The sequence below is a fragment of the Gambusia affinis genome, linkage group LG01, assembly GCF_019740435.1.
Source record: "Gambusia affinis linkage group LG01, SWU_Gaff_1.0, whole genome shotgun sequence".
Classification (NCBI taxonomy): Eukaryota; Metazoa; Chordata; class Actinopteri; order Cyprinodontiformes; family Poeciliidae; genus Gambusia; species Gambusia affinis.
In genome coordinates, this window is record NC_057868.1 from 28,267,451 (window position 1) to 28,283,883 (window position 16,433).

A 16,433-nucleotide genomic window follows, 5' to 3' on the forward strand; every position below is an offset into this window, starting at 1 on the left:
TTCATCTGCAGAGAGGCCAGTAGTGCAGTTGCTTTTGCGGTACTACTTCAGAGCTTCAGAATCACTGCAGTACTTCAGTTGCTGTCATGAGTCTGGTCCAACAGAGGTCGCTGTGGTTTTCAATCAGTCACTTTGCCAAAACATTGCCGAAACGTCGCACTATCTGATTGGCTGGCTCACACTGGGGTTAAACAGTGCTGCGCATGCTCCAACTCCCTTTAACTGTTAAAGACAGAAATCTGTCAGCTCAGCGGAGCTACGGTCCGTCTAATATCCTCAAATATTTCCGAGTACCGCCTTGTTTTGGTCAGCGCCGGGAAGTTAACTCTTACTCAAGGTGTTTTTAGATACGGCTTGCAACTTTTCAACGCGTCTTGATTGAAAAAAGCAGAGGAATGGCGAGTAGTTCTAAACGGAAAGAGGAAAGTCACCTGCTGAATGGGGCTGTGAAGCAATCCACATGGAGCAAAGCCTTCTGCGGTAATGCCGTTTGGGAAGAGAAGGTGAGTCATTTAACCACTTTTTAGTTGTATTTTTGTAACAATTCCTTTCTATTTTCTATTAGAAGTTGTGAGTTTCCGGACTTTAATAACCGGTATGGATAAAGAGAGGTAGCCGAAGCTAACCCTTATGCTAAGGTTTAATCTGGTTAGTTTAGCTGACTGGCATAAGATGTTCTCCCCTGTACCTGTCTATTGTTAAAGCTGACATTTTGAGGTATTAAATATTAGGACACTTTTGGTGAACAATTTTTGTTGAATAATTGACATTTAATTGACAATTACTCTTATTTTTTACCACAAAAACGGGATCAGAGAATATTACACCTTAAAAACAAAAAGGCATCATACTCTTATTTTTTTGTCCCCAAATTAAACATAAAAGTAATATTCTGAATTTAATATTATGTCCAGTGATCCAATTGCTTCAATGTTTTCGTTATCTGAATGTGCTTGTGTTCATAAATCATATCAGTTGTTGTGTATGTATTGGGAATATTACTTTTAATATTTTTCTGTTGAATGAAAAAAATGCTCTTCTTCAAGTAAATCAGTTTTATTCTAAATCACTAGGAAAAATAATAAAAAAATGTGACCATAATCAGGGTATGTCATTGAATTAGAATGGGAATTTTTTTCAACCCTGTTCACTACAATAAATGGATGGTTTTAGCCCGAAAGAAAATTAGGAATTAAATTCAGTGTTATATATATATCGCACCAACTCACAAAGGTAATCTAAATGGTTCCAACTCGTATGCTGTGAGAGAGTCTAGTTCTGTCCAAATTTAAATCTTTGTTTTTGTTTTTTGCATTACAGTGTATTCATATAGTTGCATTCAGGTCTATCTACATGTGTAGCCATTTAATGTTAATTATAAAACAGTAAAATCTAAATCAGTTGATCATATGATGCCCACTACTAAACCATTATCTGTCAAAGAAGGTTTAGTTGACTCCATTGAGACGGCTACAGTAACAACTTTAGAGAAATCTGCACATTACATACCCTAAATCAAGTAAATCCTGTGCTTGATGTCAAATTTTTGAATTATTTTTATCATGATTATTAACAAAAGAAATGATAGAAAACCCCAGAGACCTTAAGATATTTAAGTGGGAAGTTGATTTTTAATTTCAGTTTAATATATATCTAGCTCTATCACCTCGAAAAATACACAAATTTCCAGTATGGAAAGTAACTGAACTGGTGTAATTTTCTTTCACCTCGAAAAATACACAAATTTCCAGTATGGAAAGTAACTGAACTGGTGTAATTTTCTTTCCACTTTGTATACATGTTGGTGTGTTCCATCACAGCTTGTGCGGCAGCTGCATTACAGCTTGACTAATGTAAAACCATAGATTGTTTCCCAACAAAGTTTGCAACACCAATCCACCAGGTAGGATCAAATCAGAACGTCTCAATTTTTTTTTTCTTCCATTCTTGACAACTGAAAACCCAATCTCGATTCATTACCCCTTTAAAGTCAGTTTTTAAAACATAGCTTTTATTAGTCATTTGTTTTAAACATGTGAAGTTCTTATAGTCTGACAGGGAAATTACATGCTACCATTTCCCTATGTTTGGCCAGGTATGGGTATGGCCTCTGATTTATTTTTATTTTTTCAGTGTCCCTTTCTAAGGTGAGACTTTTAATGCACTTGGTGTCAACTGGGATAAATGAAGTGATCAGTGTTGATAGCTGTGGATGTGTTGTAATTTAAATACTTAAATCTGGCCCATGACACTTGTTGCCTGTCATTGTGCTTTTTCCGCAGGATGAGTTTTTGGATGTGATTTACTGGCTTCGGCAAATTATTGCAATTATCCTTGGTGTGATATGGGGCATTGCACCGTTGAAAGGATTTCTAGGAATAGCCATGTACGTATTCTGAGCTCGGTATATAATATTTTTAATATTAGTTTGTTCAGACGAAAATATATGAAAATTTCTCACCTTCCCTTCTATGCCTCTTTAGTTTCTGCGTCATCAATGCAGGTCTCCTGTACGTATACTTCAGCAGCTTTCAGCAGATTGACGAAGAAGAGTATGGAGGCACGTGGGAACTCACCAAAGAAGGCTTCATGACATCTTTTGCCCTTTTCCTGGTAAGTATATATATATATATATATATATAATTTTTTGATAACTTGAGAAGGTCTTAAATAGTTTGAGTTTATCTTGATTCTGTGCTGGATGATGTTTTATTTTTCTTATTTGTATTGTCCCAGTTTGAAATGCACAAGCTGAGTTAAGGCTATGCAAGTAAATATGTATTTAGATTTAAATTTGACCCGAATCAATCACCGAAACAATCTAAGTGAAGTTTTTTTTTTTTCTTTACCAGGTGGTGTGGATAATCTTTTACACAGCTCTACATTTTGATTGAGAGGAATGCACGAAGAAATAAATCTGAACATTTTTGTTGAAGTAAGCTGATATGACTGAAGAACTTCATGGTTTGGGTGTCGGTGCTCTACGCGAAGACGTCTTTGTGTGCACAGCATTATGGGAATGCAAGTTTGCTTAAGAAGATCCGGCCAAGATGAACACGTTCAGAAGCTGTACATCTCTTTCATTTGAGGCTTCCGTTTTTTTTTAAAGATGTCTTTCCTTATGCTTCCCAATTTTTTTTTTCTTTCTTTTTGTACCGTTTAAAAAAAATAACAATAACAAACACTAAAGTTGCAGAGAGTAAAAATGTTTTAGGCTGTTTGGTTTTAGCACAATACATTGTTGATATGAAATGGAGCTCAATCAATCTACTTTCTTCAAATTTAAATAACTGACGTGAGTCCAGACTTTATAATGCAAAGATGACAAGTTATTCCTACCAATCTCTGCTTATCTGTTCGATGGGACTCAAGCAAACAAAGAGACATTTCAACATGAGTGTGTGGAAAGCTTCATTTTTAAAAATAATACATTTCAGATGAACAAGGCCACTTTACATTAATTAATTCTGATTCTTTAGTTTTTTTAATACCTGCTTTGAAATTTTACAACTAAATTATTTGCGAGAAATGAGGAGTCACGCTTAACAGTTATAGTGTCTTTCTGGAGCTTATGTTGTTTGTCTTAACAAAAGCTGGATTTGTTATTTAATGAGATTTTGTTTCTTCCAAAAACTGTTATTCGGTTTTGCTTGTCGAATGTTTGAGTCTAACAAAAGGGGAACGTTGCATCCAAAAACAGCTGATAAATATCTTCTAACATTAATGCGGATGCTGTTTGGAAAGAGACTCCTGTTTGTAGTTCAAGACTGAACTTGAGCAAAGAGGAGTGAAGGAGTTAATGTTCAGATGCAAACTTGTTTTTAAGCTGAACCTGATCTGTGCACTGCCATGATTTGCTGTTGGTTTTTGTCTGCCATTATTCATACACTTGAGGTAAAACAAAAAAAGAAATGCAAAAATTCTAATGTTTTCTTTAATAGTCAGGGGTTTCCAATCCTAGTCTTCAAGAGGTACTGTGCTTCAGGTTTAAATGCATCCTGCTCCAACACATTTGAATCAAATGAGTGACTTGTTACCAGGCCTGATAATGGCAATCTGAATAGTCATTGTAATCATTTGATGCAGATGTGTCGGAGGAGGAATCCATCTAGAAGTTGCAGATCAGTAGGTCTGGATTGGAGACCACTCATTTAGATAAATCATGTTTGAAAAATTAATTTAAACTTTTATAGTCTGTGATTTCTTTTGTCAAATCCCATCTCGTATTACACAGATTTATTTGTATTTGTTATATCTTTTGATGTAACATATTTCTCAGTATTTTATAGTGAAGAACTTTTGAGAGCTGTTCTTGCTAAGATGTTATGATACTGTTATTCAATATGCAGCTGGTGTTTGAAAGGATTGTATTTTCTGATCAAATCTTTTGGGACTCATTAAACATGGGCTTCATTTGGCCTCCATTTTCAAAGACCTGAGTATTTTCATTGCAAAACTTTTTATTCTTTTCATGTATTTATTCTATAAAGAGCTATATCTTTATCGGCAATGGAGCATTTTCATGTACAACATAAAATTTCACGTAGTTATGAAATATTAGAACCAGAACTTCCAGTATGATTTTAGATGCTTTTATAGTGAAGAGTTTTAAATCCTTTGGGGTTTTTTATGTATGTAGTGTTTTGAAGAAAATGTATATATTGGAGAGGATATAAACTGATAAATATAAGACACTGTCTTTGGATGGGTAGTTTGAATCAAAAACTCAGGAGTGTTTTTAAATACACTTTTGTATTTTACTTGAAACTAGTTATAAACTAAGGTGTAAGAAATAGATGTTGACAATTAAATGGTTCACAGAACTTTGAGTGGGTGTTTAATTTTTATGATTTATTCAAACTGAGTTACTTGAGTTATTTTATGACGTAAAGTTTCTGGCTATTCACCTTGAGTAACTTTACTAAATTACTTACTGATTTAGGCTTGACAACTTGATAAAGTCTGGTTCTGTTTCGGGGATTACTATGGAACATATGGAGATGATGTTGCAAGAAAAAATTCTTCATAAAAATCAAGAAAATTTTGGACAACCCTGAGCACCTTCTCTATGAGACTCAGAAAAAGTAGTCTTCAGTCAGAGGGCTCTTCAGAGTTGCTGCACTAAAGACCACTACAGGAGATCCTTCCTGCCCAAAGCCATCAGAATCTACATATATGCATAAAATTGATCCAGTTTTGAATATATGAAGTAACAGCAATATGCTTTTTTTTTTTTTGCCTCCACTATATTTTGGTAATGATACAGGCTTTTTTCTGGGCACTGCTCTGGAGATTGTTACGCAAACAAATATTTTTCATGACATGAACTTTTTGGAAAAAATTTGGATAATATGAATTGCTACAACTATTAATTTCCCTTTGGGATTAATAAAGTATTTTTAATTGAATTGAACCGACGTCTGGAAATCTGAAACTTGTATAAAAATATCTCAATGCAAATGGCTATCCATATAAGCTATAATGATAATCATTATATGGCATAAAAGCCAGGACGGTAATTGCCGTGATATGATACAATAATACGATTATAATATTTTACAATGAATAATTAAACCATGAGTTCTTGCTTGTAGCGCTTTTACCGATTAACTGGTAAATCGGCATGCCATACTCTGACATCATTCAGAAATCTGAAGAAAGCCCAACTCGTCATTCTCGAGTGCAGAAAAAAAAAATGATGTGACGTAGAAGCCAAGATGGCGGCTCCCCACTCCACGATGAAATTTTGGAAGCCGGGTAAGTCCAAAGATAACAAGGCAGAGGGCTTGTAATGTTGATTTCAGGTTGATAATTGTACATGTGCAGTTACTGTCGTGAATCGGTGATAAATGTGTGAGTCTCTCTAGAGGAATCTATTGCGGCTGCGTGCTTTCTGGAGCCTGAGCGCTTCAACTCCGGATCAACTGCGCTGAATTCAAGTGTTTACCTGCCAAGATGAAACCCGTTTGGAATAATAACAACAATTTATAGATTGGTCGCAAGTGAAAAGGCCCCCATTGCAGGACGGTGCACCAAATCCTGGCTGTCATTCTTTGAAAACCCGCAGTTTGCGGTAAAACATTTTAATAAAACATCTCCTCCTCCTCCTCCTTTTCTTCGCCATCTGCTCTCCTCCAGGCGCCGAGGCTCCGGGGATCTCAGAGGAACGGGATCTGAGCTCAGAGACCACTGGCTCCCCCTTCATCTTCAATCCAAACACGGCCCTCTCTATAGAGAAACAACGGCAAAAACTCCCAGTTTTTAAGGTTTCAACACTGCTTCCACACACCTATAGCTTACTGTATACTATTAATATTTGGCCACCTGCCTGTCAGTTTGTGCATTTTCTTATTTATTCCCAATGCAGCACAGAAACAACATCTTATACCTGGTTGAAAGCTTCCAGACTGTCATAATAGTTGGGGAGACCGGATGCGGGAAGACCACACAGATACCCCAGGTTAGTGTCTGTAAAACCATCAAAAGAATTTGAAGTGTTTTGCCCAGAGATGCACAAATTCAGCAGTTTCCTCCACAGTGGTTCAATATGACCTTGAGTGAATGCTTGCAAGCCTATTTTCCTTTATAGAACAGAGTTTGAGCCACCTCAGCTAAAGCTTAATTTATGCAGAATCTGTTATTCATGCTTTGTTCTCTCTTTTTCATCTGCCTTCAATCAGTACCTGCTGGAGGCTGGCTGGGCAGCAGAGGGGAAAGTAATTGGAGTGACGCAGCCTCGACGTGTGGCCGCTATCTCTGTAAGAGCTCAGCTTATGTCCTCTCACTTTTTGCCAATGTCATCCGGCTGCAGGCAAATTTGGTTCACACTGCAGGACACTTGCCTGCTTCAAATTTCAGGCTTTGTTCTCATTTGCTGATAGGTGGCTAACCGTGTGGCGGAGGAGCGAGGGGCCCTGCTGGGACACGAGGTGGGGTACACCATCCGGTTCGATGACTGCTCTGATCCCCACGCCACGAGGATTAAGGTAGCTAGAGGAAGGTGGCTTCAGTCGGTCCTGTGCGTGGCGTCAGTCGGTCTTTACTAATGCCTCTGTGGTTGTAGTTTTTGACAGACGGCATGCTCGTGCGAGAAATGATGGCCGACCCGCTTTTAAAAAAATACAGGTACATGTTTGGAAGTAAAAGGTGCACTCACAGGCCATTTTGTTAGGCACACCTTTCCTATTATAAGAGGGGCAGAACTCTTTATTTTTCATGTCGTTGATTGGTCAATATTGACGTGACGGCATCATTCAGTTGTTACTGACTAAAACCCTTAATATAAGCCATGATCCATCCGTGCTTTCATGTTGTTTAGGACAAATTTGACCCTCCCATCTGAATGTTGCTGCTGAAATCAAGACTGATCAGACAAGGCAATGTTTTCCTGTTCATTATGGTCCGATTTCTCCTATAGTGTGCAAATTGTTTTCTTCATTTCCTGTTCGTAGTAAACAGGAGTGTCACCTGGTGCTGCTTTAGCTCTTCTGATTCAATGCTTCGTTCATTCAGAAATGGTATTTCCATTGCCTGGATACCAGCAAGAGGTTAAGTGAACTACTCTTACCTTTATAAAATGTTAAACCTGTCTACCAATGCTAGCAAGACGTTTTCATTTTTCTCTCTCTTTTTTTTTTGGGGGGGAACATTCTGTGGAAACCAGCGGGATTCCCAATTATGGGAATCCCAGCAGATCAGCAGTATACAACAGCCGTACAGTTGATTCTTTTTTCTTTCCCATTCTGATGCTCAGTTGTTTAATCTACACCATGTCATGTTCCTGGATTACGGTTTATTAATTTGCTATTTGTGTAAATAAGCATTTGAACATGTGTACCTAATAAAATGGCCAGAGAGTGTATATATTTTTTTGTTTTAAGTCAGGATTGTTTTTGTCCATTTTGTATTAGCATGAATTGGATGGGATTATTCTAAGTTTATACTTTTCCTCCGTCCTTTTCAGTGTGTTGATGTTGGATGAAGCACACGAAAGAACTCTGTACACAGACATAGCCATTGGTCTACTGAAGAAGGTAATGCCAACTGATGCAATGTTTGTTGGCTTAGAAAAAAAAAGAACGATCTCTGACTTTAATAGATTAGATTTCATGTGAAGAGAAAAGTTCAGGTTCCAAAAAAACTTGACGTAACATTTAAAGTTGATTTGCATATGATTAAGTAAAAATTGACTTCCAAGCAACACAAGACTTTTCTTGTCGTTGATTCAATAAACTTCTTTTAGCTTTTTAACTTTTTAATTTTTAATCGCTTTCCTCCGTTTTCTCTCGCTGCTTCCTCGACAGATTCAGAAGAAGAGGCGAGACCTGAGGGTGATTGTGGCCTCTGCCACTCTTGATGCCAAGGTGACTGCATCATTAAGATGAACAGATATTCTAGGATAACTTGAAAAGAGCAACAAAGGCAGGCGCCAGGGGAGTGTAGCCGTCAGGGGGGATTAACAATGCACTCACATCTGCGATAACCTGATGATGGATAGATAACCAGGATCGGGTCAAAAACACTCTCAGCATCAAGCAAGTCAGCGAAAATATGCCTGCTTACCCTGCAAACAATATAATAATTACAGACATTGGCAGTTGTTAAATTTATTTATTTTTTCCTGTTTTACCTCTTTCTTAGCGTATTTAATTGAGGAAAATAAATGTAAATATGATTGCAATTTTAAAAACTAAGAATTTTTTTCTCCACACTCTGTAATATTCTCACTACCTACAGAAATTTCACGAGTTCTTTAACCTGAATGAAACTGGGGATCCGAACAAGGACACGTGTGGAATCCTGACAGTAGAGGGACGCACTTTTCCTGTGGACATCTTCTACACCGTCAGGTAGTCCAGAACGGAGCTTCATACTGGAAGAAGTGATCACTTAACTCTTCCTTTGTGACTTTGATCTCTGCTTTCTCCTTAGCCCCGTCCCAGATTACGTAAAAGCCACAGTGGAGACTGTGATGAAGATCCATGAGATGGAGGATGACGGGGACGTTCTTGCTTTCCTCACAGGGCAGGTCAGTGGTTATATTTATGTTTTTTGCTATTTTTTATTTATTTTTTTGTTTGTTTGTTTAGATTTATATGGTGATCACCCCCAAAGTCATTGAGCTTTTGTACCACTGATGCATACATATTGATTTTTCTTTGCCCTTATATTCAATTCCGTCTTAGGAGGAAGTGGAGAAGGTTGTGTCTCTCCTGCAGGAACAGGCCAGAGCTCTTTCTCGACATGGGATGAAGAAGCACCTGAGGATTTTGCCCATGTACTCTGGCCTACCCTACGCAGACCAGATGAAAGTCTTTGAACGGGCTCCCTCTACTGTTCGGAAGGTGAATATTTATCTTTCTGTGGATTTCTATAGAAAAGTATCATTGTTTGGGTATTTTCCAATGCTGTTTCTCGATTTATTTGACTAAATCTATGCCAAACAAAGTAACTTTCTTAAAATTCTACTTGAACAACTTGAACAAACTGAAGATACAAGAATATTGTGGTTTCCTCCCTGCTACCTGTCCATCCATCTACTGATTTGATGCTCCTGGGAGGCTCCTGTCTAAATGCTAACTGGTAATTTTCCATACTTTGGCTTAACTTGATAAATAAGTTAAGCCAAAGCTAAAGAAAGCTCGTAGGCCAGCTTTGTCAAATGTATCTCACAGATGTTGTTACAAATATTCAGCTGCATCCTCAAATAGAGGTCCATGTGTGGAAATGACCACCCTGATAAGTATGCTGGTCCCCCTACGAGTCTCATAAAAATGAATTTAAGAAATAGCAGACAGATTTCAGTGAGTCGAAATATTGATATTTTTATTACATGTTTTTAAATATATAAATATATTTACATCTTTATACATTTCTTTTACAAAATTGTGCCACTTTGTTAAGGTTGAGACAAGAGTTTAATCGAAAGCTGGCACTAATGCTGTGGATCTTTTAACTAGTCTTCTGATCTCTTCTGATCCATTTTTATTGAGCTGAAGTGAACTCTGAACCTTTCTTATATCGGCATGTTGAGTTATTTACTTTAGCGCTCATAAAGCTCATAAAGCTCATAAAGCTCAGCTGAACCTGAACACACAGATTTAATCAAGAAATAATTCAACTGTGCAACCTGAAGTTTATTTATGGTTAATTAGATTTTCTTTGGTTGGTGGCAGATGTGACCTCAGGAAGACTGGATTCTAGAGTTAAATCAGAAGATCCAACAAATAATTAGCTTTATGGGTGCACATGTTTGCAACCAGGTCATTACAACTTCTTTATTAGCACTTGGCAATGAAATCTAACTATGATCAACGAATTTCACAATAATCTTTTATTGGAAAATCATAAATTTGTTCTTTGAAAACCTTAATTCTTGAAGTTTACAGATGTTATTTTAGACAGAAGTGTGTTACTATAGAAAACATGCATCTATTCTAATATTTTAGGTTGTTCCAATTTAGTTCCCATTTTGTTGTCTGTTTTTATTAAAAAGTGAAACACAAACTGCAACCAAAACACATTTCTTAGCTGAGAAGTCGTTTACACAGTGATGCCCACGCTTAATCAGGCAGTGGATCTTAAACAGGAAGTTACACATTTTTATCCTTTAGAAAAACTTCTATAAAAAGCCATTTTGGATATGGTGAACTGACTTCTGTCCGTGTCTATCTTTTCCTGTGTCCTTTCTATTTCCAGATTGTGGTGGCCACAAACATAGCTGAAACCTCCATTACTATAAATGGGATCATGTTCGTCATCGACTGCGCGTTTGTGAAGCTCCGAGCCTACAATCCTCGCACCGCCATCGAATCCCTGGTGATCACTCCCATCTCCAAGGCTTCAGCCAGCCAGCGGGCCGGGAGGGCCGGACGAAACCGACCCGGGAAGTGCTTCAGGCTGTACACAGGTTTGTGTCAGATCGCTGTAATGGAACTACAAGAAAGTACACGAGGAAAGCCTCAGGAAAGGGGGCGTTTTTAATAATCGCCACCTTGTCTGTCTGCGCTTCATCAGAGGAGGACTATGAGAAGCTGCCTGCCGCTACTGTTCCAGAGATGCAGCGCTCCAATTTGGCGCCTGTGATCCTTCAGCTCAAAGCGCTAGGCATAGACAACGTGCTGCGTTTCAGCTTCCTTTCTGTAGGTCGCTCACATTGACCCCACGCAGTGCAGTGTGATCACCCACTTTAATAAGAATGTCTTTAGAACAGCAGATTGTGAATTAATTCTGTCTTGTGGTTTTATCGTTTCAGCCTCCTCCAGCTCAAACTATGGTTCAGGCTCTGGAGCTTCTTTATGCTCTTGGAGGTAAGAGACATTTTGATCATTAGCTGAGGGAAAACAGCTGCTGTTTTCACATTAGCCAAGCTGTGCAGCCACAGAAAGTGTTTACAGTCTGCGTTATTTGATGGCAGGTCTGGACCACTACGGCCGCCTCACTGACCCCCTGGGTATGCGGATGGCGGAGTTTCCTCTCAGCCCCATGTTCGCCAAGATGCTCCTAGAGTCTGGCAACTTTGGCTGCTCCAAAGAGATAGTAACCATAGCGTCGATGATGCAGATTCAGAATATATTTGTTGTGCCGCCCAATCAGAAGAAAGACGCCGTAAGGGATTTTCTTTTGTTTTCTGAGCTTTTTGTACTTTCTGCTTCATCAGCTTAACAGTTATCCTGTTTTCTTTGGCAATCTGCCCCCCTGTAGGCTCGCGAACACAGAAAATTTGCAGTCGCTGAGGGAGACCACCTCACCATGCTGAATGTATACGAGGCATTTATTAAGGTACAGCATGTGGACGCATTCACTTCAGTTCTGTGGTGGAAAACTCTTCAGGCTTTTGTGAACTCCCAGAACTTGATGAATGTGCCTCTAATCATGGTGATGGGACTGTTTTTGTTTTATTTCCTGCAGCACCAGAAGAGTTCCCAATGGTGTCAGGAGCATTTTCTCAATTACAAAGGTCTGCTGCGCGCCATCACAGTGAGAGAGCAGCTTCGGCGTCTCATGAACAAGTTCAAAGTGCCACGAAATTCCAGTGAGGGTATGTATTTGTCACAATAATGTTATGTTGAATCAGCCGAGGCTTCCACAGACATGAAACATTGTTACTCGTCTCCAGATGTTTGACTAACTCCTGCTGCTGCTGCATGTTTTACACAGGCGACCCAGACGTGATCTTGAAGTGTATCGTGTCTGGATTCTTTGCTAATGCTGCCCGCATTCATCATTCTGGTTCTTATCGGTGAGAGTGCAATTCAGTCCGGGTTTGTTTATGACTTTCAGCTATTAATTTGATTTTTTGAAGATTGGGTTTTTCTGTCGTCTTGCCAGGACTTTACGAGATGATCTCGAGCTTCACATCCACCCCAGCTCTGTGCTGTACGGAGAGAAACCTCCAAAGTGGTCAGTATGTGATCTGTGGCACAATGTTTCTCATATATTACTTTGCGTTAATGTATGAATTAGTGAATACTTTTGGTAACTTTTAAGATACAGTTCCCTGTAAAAGTATTCAAACCTGTAGATTTTGGAACTACAACCCTTAACTTATTATATTAGAATTTTATGTGATAGAACCACAGAATAGAGGGAGAGATTGTGAAGCAGAAAAGAAACGGATACAAATTTTTACCCGCCAAAAAAATATTAAAGTAAAATCAAATTTTCACTTCAGCATCAATCTTTGGAATATCATTCACAAAGGTTCCTAGGATGCTATATTTATCAAGAAGAAAGAAGTGAGTCAGGAAATGTGTGTTAATCGTAATCCATGTTGTCATTAAAATATTCAACTGTATATGTCTTCATATTAATCAGTCATGATATAGAGCGTACATATAGCCTTCAAAAGTCACCTAATTGGTAAATAAGAGAGCACCTCAGTTTGATTTAATCTCAGTGTAGTCTATGGAAAGGGCTGGCTGTCTCCTTCAGCTGACAGGCTGGACAAGGACAGATTTAATCAGACGCTGGAGAAGCTGCAGGGATCCACAGCTCTGGGGGACAAATCTGTCGACAGGACATTTATCGCTCTCAATTCCTTAAATCTGACATTGACAGAAACATGGCGACAAGAAAACCTGTCCCATTTAGAGTTCTCCATGTATGTAAGGGACACAGCAAATATGTTGTGAAAGTGATGTGGTTAAATAAAACTATATCTCACCCTTTTGATGGAGATGCTGCAAAACTATCCAGAAACCGCCATCTGCTGTACAGGATTGAAGATGGCAGCATCATGGTGTGGGGATGATATTCGTCAACAGGAATTAGGAAGATGGTCAACAATGATGGGAGAATTGATGGAGACAAATACAGGGTGACGCTGGAAGAAAATCTTAGATGTGCCAAAAGGCTTGAAGCTGGGATGGAAATCGATCTTAAACATGCAGCCAGGGCAACAAGGGGAAAGTTTCGATTTAAAAGTACTGTCACAATTGCATGGTCAAAGCCCAAATCTGAATCCAATGAAGAACTTTGGATTGTTAGCCTGAAAATTGGGCTTAAAATGTTCCAGTCTTAGTTGGACTAGTTTTTAAAGAATGGGCAACCTTTCATCCTCTAGATGTGCAAAGCTGACAGAAGCTGGTTCTTAATGCAATCCTTATTATGGAGAGAAATTTTAAAATCATGCATTCTGTCCTTCCATTTTACATTACTTTGAGCATGGTCATTTGGGGAAAAGAAGGCTTTGCCCAACTCTTACTGATCATTTTTTGTTTCCCTCTGTTCAGGGTTGTCTTTAATGAAGTGGTGCAGACATCAAAATACTTCATGCGTGATGTGACGGCTGTGGAGTCATCCTGGCTGGTCGAGCTGGCCCCTCATTTTTACAAACAAGCTAAGGTATGGCTTGAGCAATCACGCCGCATTCTCTAAATAAACACTCCATATTTTGACTAGTTTTTGCTCATTGTGTTCCTTTTGTCTTGCAGCATGGGTCACTGGCCAGCAAGAGATCCAGAGTCCTCTGAATAAACCATCCCAAAGGGAAAGCAAAACAAACTTGCCACTGTGCTCCCATCGTTTTTCATTGTATATATGAAGATGTATATTTATTGTCCATGTCCACCTAGAAAGGTTTCTTCACATTGAGTGGCCGTGTTACAATAGATCTCAATTGTAGATTTTTAGAGGTAATGTCATTTCCTTGGCTGTGTGTTTGTTTACATAGAAATGAATGTTTGAGGAGGCCAGGCTGGGCCTGACGGGCATCCATTTGAGCATGGTCATTTGATTCACTCATACAACTAGAAATATATATATGTATATGCAAATATATATATATATATAAAGTAGTAGTAGCACTCAAAGTAGGCTCAGGTCCAGGTTTCAGCTCCTGTGCCACAGGCCCATCCACACCTGGCTTCATTATTATTATTTTCTTTAAAACCTGTTTTTTTTTTTTTTTTCTGTTTCAGAAAAATATTGAATGACAATAGACTGTGATGTTATTTCCCAATGAGGGATTTCTTTTTTAATTGTATTTGGTCCATTCATGTCCTAGGTGCCTTTTATATTTTAATCACTTACCTTCCACTCAGTTTATTTTCACCCAAGTTAAATTGTGTCCTATTTACCTACAGATTTTATTTCAGGATCTTTCATTATATTTTTTATTCAGCACCTGGTTCTCTGATTGATACTGTGAAGAAGCTGCATTTGTTTTACACTGAATTCCCTCTTAGCTCCAGTATAGCTCAGATTTAGTGGCCTTGTCACCACACTGTGCCAAATTGTTTTTATTTTGTTTAAAACAGCCTGTTTCACATTTCACCTTTGGCTGAAATGTGTAAATACTCCCAAATATTGTACATGTATTGCTGTGAAATTAAAACGAGAACAGAAGTGCCATTTGTTGCTGTAATAACAAAAAGCATTTAGACACACCTCTCTTTTTTTATAATTTCAACCATGACAAGCCACAATATACGGTTTATTTTCTACATTGTCTTAATTTATTCTAGGTTGTAATTCCTAATATGTGTCAGATTCCATGTCATCTGCATGAACAACTTTTTGTGTTTTTGCCCATATCTGTTCTCGGACCCTAAAAGCTTTACTTCACTTGGTCCACTGCTGGAATGACAACATTTGACATGTCTACTTTTGTTTATTTTTATAGTAGAAACTGTCGTTAGAGTAGTTAAGTAAAACTGTAAAAATCAACCAAAAACAGCACATTACAGCAGGTAGGATGCACTCAAACCTGTTAGATTATAAAATGGAGTACATTTGCATGTTAAATGGTATTCTAATCAAGACCTATACACTTTGTAGATGTATTTCAGGAGAAAACCGTTCCAACGTGACTGAGCACCCTTCTCGGCGCAGACAGTTTGTGAAGGAGCAATCTGTAAACATGTGTAGCAGCTTACCTCTGAGATAAAACTGTCATCTGTCATTCTCTCGTGACATCCTTAAATAAAGCCTTATTGTCATACAATAATTGATCGCTTATGGTTATGGTTTTTGCGTTTAGCTCGTCCTGCTTTGCTTGTCATGCAGTCTGTTCGCCAGGAGGTGTCACTGTTGCTCTACAAATATTACTAGAACTTCGGCTCTAAGTAAAATCAGCGAATGCCAGAGCATTTGATCACTGTCTGTGTGCATTTAATCTCTTTGATAAAAGTGTGTTTTGTTTCAGCTTTTTACTGTTAACACGTGTCAGTTTAATAATGCAGTGTGGAAAGTATGTGGGACTGTAGCTGCAGTTATTTGTTGGTCTATATTTAAAAACACTGCAAGGACATGGACATTTAGGGGAAAAAAGGAAATGTGTTAAAACAGTTTTAGTCCATTTAACTGAGAAGATCCTTGTTGCAACAAGATGAGGTCCTGCCAACATTATGTTTAAATATTAAATATATGTGTATGTACAAAATATGTTCGCATTGCTCTCCAGTTTAGGCAAGGCAAGTTTGCTTACATAAAAGCATGACATTAAAAGAAAAACATTAAGATACAGATTTTAAGGGAAATTTAAGCCTGCTATTTTGATGACTGCACAAATACCTTGTGTCAACTATCAAACAATGATGTGCATTGTGCATAAGCCCAATGTGATTATTTGGACTTATTAAATTGAAAACAACGAAGGTAAAGTATTGCTTTATCCAAAAATCAAAGGTCTGACATGACCCGTGGACCTTATGGAAGCTGTGCTTGAACAAATGCCAGCAAACATCAGTAAAATTAGCCACAGCTGTATGAAGAATAAAACAGACAGGTGGAATCATAGAGAATATATAACCTGAACTAGTTCAGTTAAAGTGGTTCAAGAAGGTATTGGAACCACGAATGTAAAACTCAGGAGGAAAAACTGGACCCTCATTAATAATTGTAAGCAAGATTTTTTCCTTTCAAACAGCAACAACAAAAAAAATAAACATTAGAGACAGAAATCATGAGCAAATAAGTCTCAAATTCACAAA

The 16,433-nt window shown here is 38.2% G+C and overlaps 2 protein-coding genes across 2 annotated transcripts; both read left to right on the plus strand.

The window, feature by feature from the left end:
- The first annotated feature begins 168 nt into the window (after positions 1-168).
- On the plus strand, positions 169-4,434 carry rab5if (RAB5 interacting factor). The gene is made up of 4 exons (XM_044114495.1): positions 169-503; positions 2,283-2,386; positions 2,484-2,613; positions 2,853-4,434. The coding sequence occupies exons 1-4, from the start codon at positions 396-398 to the stop codon at positions 2,892-2,894; spliced, it is 384 nt and encodes a 127-aa protein (XP_043970430.1). The 5' UTR covers positions 169-395; the 3' UTR covers positions 2,895-4,434.
- Positions 4,435-5,655: 1,221 nt separating this feature from the next.
- dhx35 (DEAH-box helicase 35) lies at positions 5,656-14,847 on the plus strand. The gene is made up of 21 exons (XM_044114509.1): positions 5,656-5,757; positions 6,139-6,266; positions 6,368-6,460; positions 6,681-6,758; positions 6,882-6,986; positions 7,064-7,125; positions 7,964-8,033; positions 8,304-8,363; positions 8,737-8,849; positions 8,932-9,028; positions 9,186-9,344; positions 10,699-10,909; positions 11,017-11,141; positions 11,255-11,309; positions 11,417-11,607; positions 11,704-11,781; positions 11,911-12,040; positions 12,160-12,241; positions 12,331-12,402; positions 13,734-13,845; positions 13,935-14,847. The coding sequence occupies exons 1-21, from the start codon at positions 5,718-5,720 to the stop codon at positions 13,971-13,973; spliced, it is 2,100 nt and encodes a 699-aa protein (XP_043970444.1). The 5' UTR covers positions 5,656-5,717; the 3' UTR covers positions 13,974-14,847.
- Positions 14,848-16,433: the final 1,586 nt, after the last annotated feature.